Source organism: Coffea arabica, chromosome 2c (assembly GCF_036785885.1).
Source record: "Coffea arabica cultivar ET-39 chromosome 2c, Coffea Arabica ET-39 HiFi, whole genome shotgun sequence".
Lineage (NCBI taxonomy): Eukaryota > Viridiplantae > Streptophyta > Magnoliopsida > Gentianales > Rubiaceae > Coffea > Coffea arabica.
In genome coordinates this window covers 10,324,309-10,330,308 of record NC_092312.1, presented here as the reverse complement: position 1 = coordinate 10,330,308, position 6,000 = coordinate 10,324,309, and the positions used below count along the sequence as shown (strand labels likewise).

At 33.4% G+C, this 6,000-nt stretch overlaps 1 protein-coding gene across 1 annotated transcript; it reads left to right on the top strand.

Moving 5' to 3' along the window:
• Positions 1–2,725: 2,725 nt before the first annotated feature.
• Positions 2,726–4,385, top strand: LOC113725879 (U-box domain-containing protein 8-like). The gene has a single exon (XM_027249282.2). It carries the CDS (start codon positions 2,925–2,927, stop codon positions 4,029–4,031), a length of 1,107 nt encoding a protein of 368 aa, XP_027105083.1. The 5' UTR covers positions 2,726–2,924; the 3' UTR covers positions 4,032–4,385.
• The last annotated feature ends 1,615 nt before the right edge of the window (positions 4,386–6,000 follow it).

Genomic DNA, 6,000 nt, shown 5'->3' with positions numbered 1-6,000 from the left:
TATATATATAATATTTTTTATTTCAAATTTGTTTTAGAATATGTATATTAATATATATATATATAATATAAATATAATTTATAAATATATATTAACATATATTAATATACATATTATAAAACAAATTTGAAATATATATTTATATGTTTATATAAATATATATATAAATTTATATAAATATATTTGAAACAAAATATTAATATTTATATATAAATATATATTTATTTCAATTGATATAATATATATATAACATACACATTAATATTAATATACATATTAATATGAATATAATTTTTATATATAATAAATTATAATTATTAATTGAAATATACATATTAATATATGTTAATATACATATTATAAAATAAAATGAAATAAATATATTTATATATTTATTTATATATTTATAAATAAATATATAAATATAAATATAAATATAAATATATATAAATATATTTTAAACAAAAATATTTATATATAAATATATAATATTTATTTCAATTGATATAATATATATAATATACATATTAATATACATAATTGAAATATACATATTAATATATATTAATATACATATTATAAAACAAAATTGAAATAAACATATTTATAAATTTATATAAATACATATAAATAAATATATTTTAAACAAAATATTTATATTTATATTTATATATGAATATATATATATATATTTATATTTATATGGTGGATGGGTATGTGGGATAAGCATTTGAATGAGAAAGAAGAAAGATATGAAAAGAAAAAAAAAATTAAAGGTAAAAAATTGATTATTAAATTTGATACTCATTCCTTACCAATATTTACCAAGCACCCTCATTTGTAATCATATTTTTGTCCAAAACCAAAACCCATACTAAGTTTTTTTTGTATGATTCCAATTACAATTCCAATTCCAATTCCTAAGTTTGAACCAAGCGCCCCTAAGTCTATCGAAAACATCATGCTAATATAATAGAAAAAGAAAGAGAAAGAAAAAGACTCGCCTTTGCAGCTCTTTCCTTTTCTTTTTTCCTTCTTGATTTATAATGCAGTAGTATATATTTAAAAAAAATACATGTTGTTGCAATATAAACTACAGTTTCAAACTTCTCGTCAAGCTTTTCCTTTGTCAAGTTTTAGTTAATAACTTTTCTTAGTCAATTGTGAATGGTAGTAGTATTACGTTGAACTCTTCAACTTAGTACTTATTTGATGTTTCCAAAGTACCCCATTTTAAACATTAATTATATTGATAGCTTTACCTTTATTCTGATCTCCTTCAGTCGTCGACTTTTCTTTTATATCATATCAAATGTCTCCTCTAATTGGTAATATTATGATGGTTGTTTACTTTTTTAGTTATCTGTTCTTCAAACTTAACAAGTATAACAACCACCTATCTTGGCTAGTTAGTTAAGCAACTTCCATTCTCACCTTTGAATTCCATGCCATTGTTTGGCAGGCATTGGTTTATTTTATATGTGCACTAGGAGGGTTTAATTTAAATAATCCCAATCAAATATGAGAATACTTCATTTGACTGGCATGCGTAAAAGGTTTGGTCCATATATTTCAAATCTAAATGTCTTTAGAATGAAAGTTTTATCCTTATTTGGACTCTCAGTTTTTTTTTTTTGAAAAATTCTTTCGACGTATTTTTTAATTACTGTTTTATCTTACATATATTACGTTGATATAACGCACAGGAACTCTAAAACTTGGCAATTCAAGCTCTATCTTAGCACTCAATTAAATAGTAAAGACATCAATCAAATGAAAAATGAGATTTTTTGATTCAACTCCGACACACACTCTCTCTCCCTATCCCCTTGAGAGGTTTGAAGTCCTACTTAAACAAAAACATAAAAAAAACTCTTCTACCCTTAATTTAAGCTAGGCAGGTAGGATGTTGAATTAATTGTGGTTTAGCATCTATTGGCCTAATTTATGTAGGTAGTTATTCGTGACCCTACAAGGGAAAATAATTTTTTTTAAAATCACATTTTTGAATTAATTTAAACATTATTATTTTTTTTTTGAATTTTAAAGTTACACATTATTCTTAGATCACTAATTTTCTAAACTCTATTATTATCCTATATCTCATCGTTGTTTGTTGTGTTTATATTTTAAATCCCGCTTTTTAGACAATTTCATGAGTATTTAAAATGTCAAGCAATACAAATAATAGTTAAAGAAGTTTTATATATGTCTATAACTATTAGAATATCTACCGTCCTACTAAAATCTTTTATCAAAGAGTTCATCTATACTAAACAACTTTAAAAACTTGATATATTTAAATGATAGATACAAATATAAGAACTCATAACTAATAGAATATCTAGCATGCTACTAAAATCTTTTATCAAATAATTCATCTATACTAAACAACAACTTTAAAAAGCTAGATATATCTGAATGATAGACACAAACACAAGTACTCTTAAAATTAGAAAGCTAACCATTTTTTTTTTTTTTTTTTTGGTGACTGCCCTATAAGTTGTATTTTCATTCAAGTAGAATTCTCTTTTTATAAAACCACTTGCTTGCTCTCACATCACAAATGGTAAAATATATAATCTCCTATCCAAACACACTCAACGAGCGTGTCGACCAAAAAAGAAAAACTTTTTTTTTTCAAATGTCATTCTCATGAGGGGCAAGATTGTCATCTTGCAACATATGACAGTGTCCCAAACTCAAACTTCTCAACCTCATATTAATCCTCACTTGCGTCGCACTCGCACTTCCCCAGCTTAGAACTAAACCTCATAAACCCTCTCTCTCACCTCCACACACACCGTGTCACATAGTACACACAGTACACGCACCATTTACACTCGAAAACACCGCAGATATATGCAGACTGAGTGATTGGGTGAGAGAGGGAGGGGTGGTAAAAGATTTGAGAGCAAAGAAAAATGGCAACCCAGTTTCCGGACGACTTTAAATGCCCCATTTCCCTCGAGATAATGTCTGACCCGGTTATTCTCTCATCGGGCCATACCTTTGATCGCTCCTCAATCCAACGGTGGCTTGACGCCGGCCATCGTACATGTCCGATTACTAAACTACCCCTCTCCGAGCCACCTTCCCTCATCCCCAACCACGCCCTTCGGAGCTTAATTTCCAGTTATACCCTCGTCCCTCTCCCCCAACCCCATGCCAACCCGGACCCGAATTCCTTAATCCAAACCATCGTCTCCGTTTCTTCTCATCTGGTCTGCAAGCTCGACTCGCTCGACCAGCTGGGTCGCCTCTGTAAACGGGATTCCTCAATTCGCCGCCGACTGACTGAGTCCGGAGCTGTGTCAGCTGTTTTGAACTGCGTCAACGCCGACGACACCTCGCTCCAAGCAAAAGCCCTCCATTTGCTGCTTAACTTGAGCTTGGATGACGATAACAAAGTCGGGCTCGTCGCCGAAGGGGTTGTCGGAAAATTAGTCGCCGCTGTTCGCTCTGGCTACGGTGACTCCCGTGCTGTGGCAGCTACGGTGTTGACCAGCCTCGCGGTGGTGGAAGTCAACAAGGCCACAATCGGGGCGTACCCGAAAGCCATTTCGGGCCTAGTCGGGCTTCTCCGGGCCGGGAATGGAAGGGAGAGAAAAGAGGCCGCCACAGCTCTGTTCACCCTCTGCTCCTTCGCTGATAATCGGGTTCGGGCCGTGGAGAATCGGGCCGTTCCGATACTAATCCAAAATGCGAGTTCGGGACTAGAGCGGGCCGTGGAAGTTTTGGGCTTGCTGGCAAAATGTGCAGAGGGCAGAAAAGAAATGCTAGACTATGATGGGTTTTTGGAAATTTTGATTTTTGTATTGAAAAATGGGAGTTCAAGAGGGGTACAATATGGGCTTTTGACTATAAATTTGTTGTGTAGTTGTAGTGAAAGAATGTGTTTGGAAGTTTTAAGAGAAGGCATTTTTGAGATTTGTTTGGGGTTGTTGGAAGATGATAATGAGAAGGTGAGAAGAAATGCAAAAAATTTGATCCAAGTACTGCAAGGGAAGAATAGAAGAAATCTTAGCTGAATTGGAAAGTCCAATTTACTTTTTAGGGGTTGGAGGTGAAACGTGAAGTTTTTTGGTGATTATGATATGGTGGGTAACTATGATGAATTTGGGAAAATTCAAGTTTCTATTAGAGGTTAGTCACACTTCTTTTTTCTTTCTTCCTTTTGGGGAGGGGGAGGTGGTTGGGTTGTTTTGGGTGGGTGGACGGTCGGGTCGGGCTGGCTAATTTGTCTAGGTTTACTATTTTTGGTCGATACTACTGTTTGTTTCTTTTTCCTTATTTGTACAAAAGATTTAGGTTTTTCCTTGAAAATCTTGTTCTTTTGTTGTATATTTTTCCAATAAAAAGGATGGTATCCAATTTTCCTTGTATTTTCTTTTAGCTCTGATATTGGAAATTCATGGATGGTTCCTTTCTCTTTGGCTGTTAGTCGAAAATTATTCTTCCTTCAACTTGTGTTGGTACCAGTATGTGCATGCCTTGACAAGTTAGTAGAGTGGAGACATTTGTGCCACTCATGGTCCCATCATTTTGTAACGGAGTTTAAGACTATTTCAGTGCCTGAATTTGACTTTATTGTTGAATGTATATAGATACTGATTGAATTGGTTTAGTGCAATCCTAGGGCTCTCTCGTCGTTATATGAAAATTTGAACTGGATTGAAATTACGATGGTAGCCTCTTTTTTCTAAGCAACTTAGAAAAGTTGCTAAAAATTGATGACTTGTGATTATTGGTGTTGTTTGACAAGGGGATTATATTTGGGTTTGTAAATCCCTCGTTTGCTTCTCAGTTCTTGCTCCCTATTTTTTCAGTGTTGGGGTTGTCACTGCCATTTTATTGCTGAAATTACGTGTCATTCATTAAATGTTGCTTAGTTAGGGGAAAAAAATGTGGAAAGCAATGTGACGAATAATGGTAGGCAGCTTTATTACTTCTTCATTGGATTGGTAAAACAAGAATGAAGCTTCCAAGAATAAGCACGAGGGGTCTATCTCTAGTCGAATGTATTGCCAATGCCTGTTGGTACAGAGCATTTACTAACCTATTCTGCTGGTTTTGAATGTTTGGTCATGTTTACTAGCATTAGCTCTGATTGGGTCCTAAATAAAGGAATCAACTAGATTTGGACAATATAATAGGATGGATATCGACTACTTTCTAGGAAGTTTACGGTCACTAGTTAGGTCAGGCAATATCTTGGCATCAAGACAATCCCACCTTAAAGCTCAGAGTTTTGCCTTGTAGACGGTGTAGCTGTATTTGTTTTCTATCGAGCCTTTAAGAGTTCAGGGATTAATCTAATCGGTATAAGATATTTTGTTCACGGGGGAATCCTTGATATGACCAATTAATTTGAAAATGTCCACTAGAGCTCTTAAAAAATTATTGCTTACTCTTTCAATATTCTATTGTTAATAGAGGTTAGGAGACCTCGTCCTGTATTTTAGTGGAGAATTACAGGTCACATTTCGATTTTCACTTATTGTACTCATCTACAGTGGTCAGCTTCCAAGAGAACTGAATTGAAGTTGTGTAAAAATGCTCCTTATGTTGTCTTGTACTGCTTTCTTTCATTGTATTACGTTTCTTTTTCTTTTTTTTTGGCGGGAACTTCTCTTTGGTATGCTACTTTGTCGTATCATCCTTGCTTATTTTTGTAGTCCTAACCTGATCTGGTATCTTCTCCCCTCGGCTTTTTGGCATCTGCAATTTCATTTTTGCCTTGATAGAGGTGATGACGCTCTGTTCAAACAATTTTCATTAGCCGTTTCTTGTACCAGTGACAATTGCTTTCATGTTGCTGGTTTTCCGATTGATGATGTGACGTTGGTTTACTAGTAAACTTTGATCTGTGTGATGATAGCATATTGGAAAAGGAAGCATGGATTTGTGATCTAGGTGATCAGATTCTGTATCTGCTGTTTCATTGTATAAGCTTAATAGGTGAGATCATGGTTGATTCTTTCCCTGATTTTCTTTACT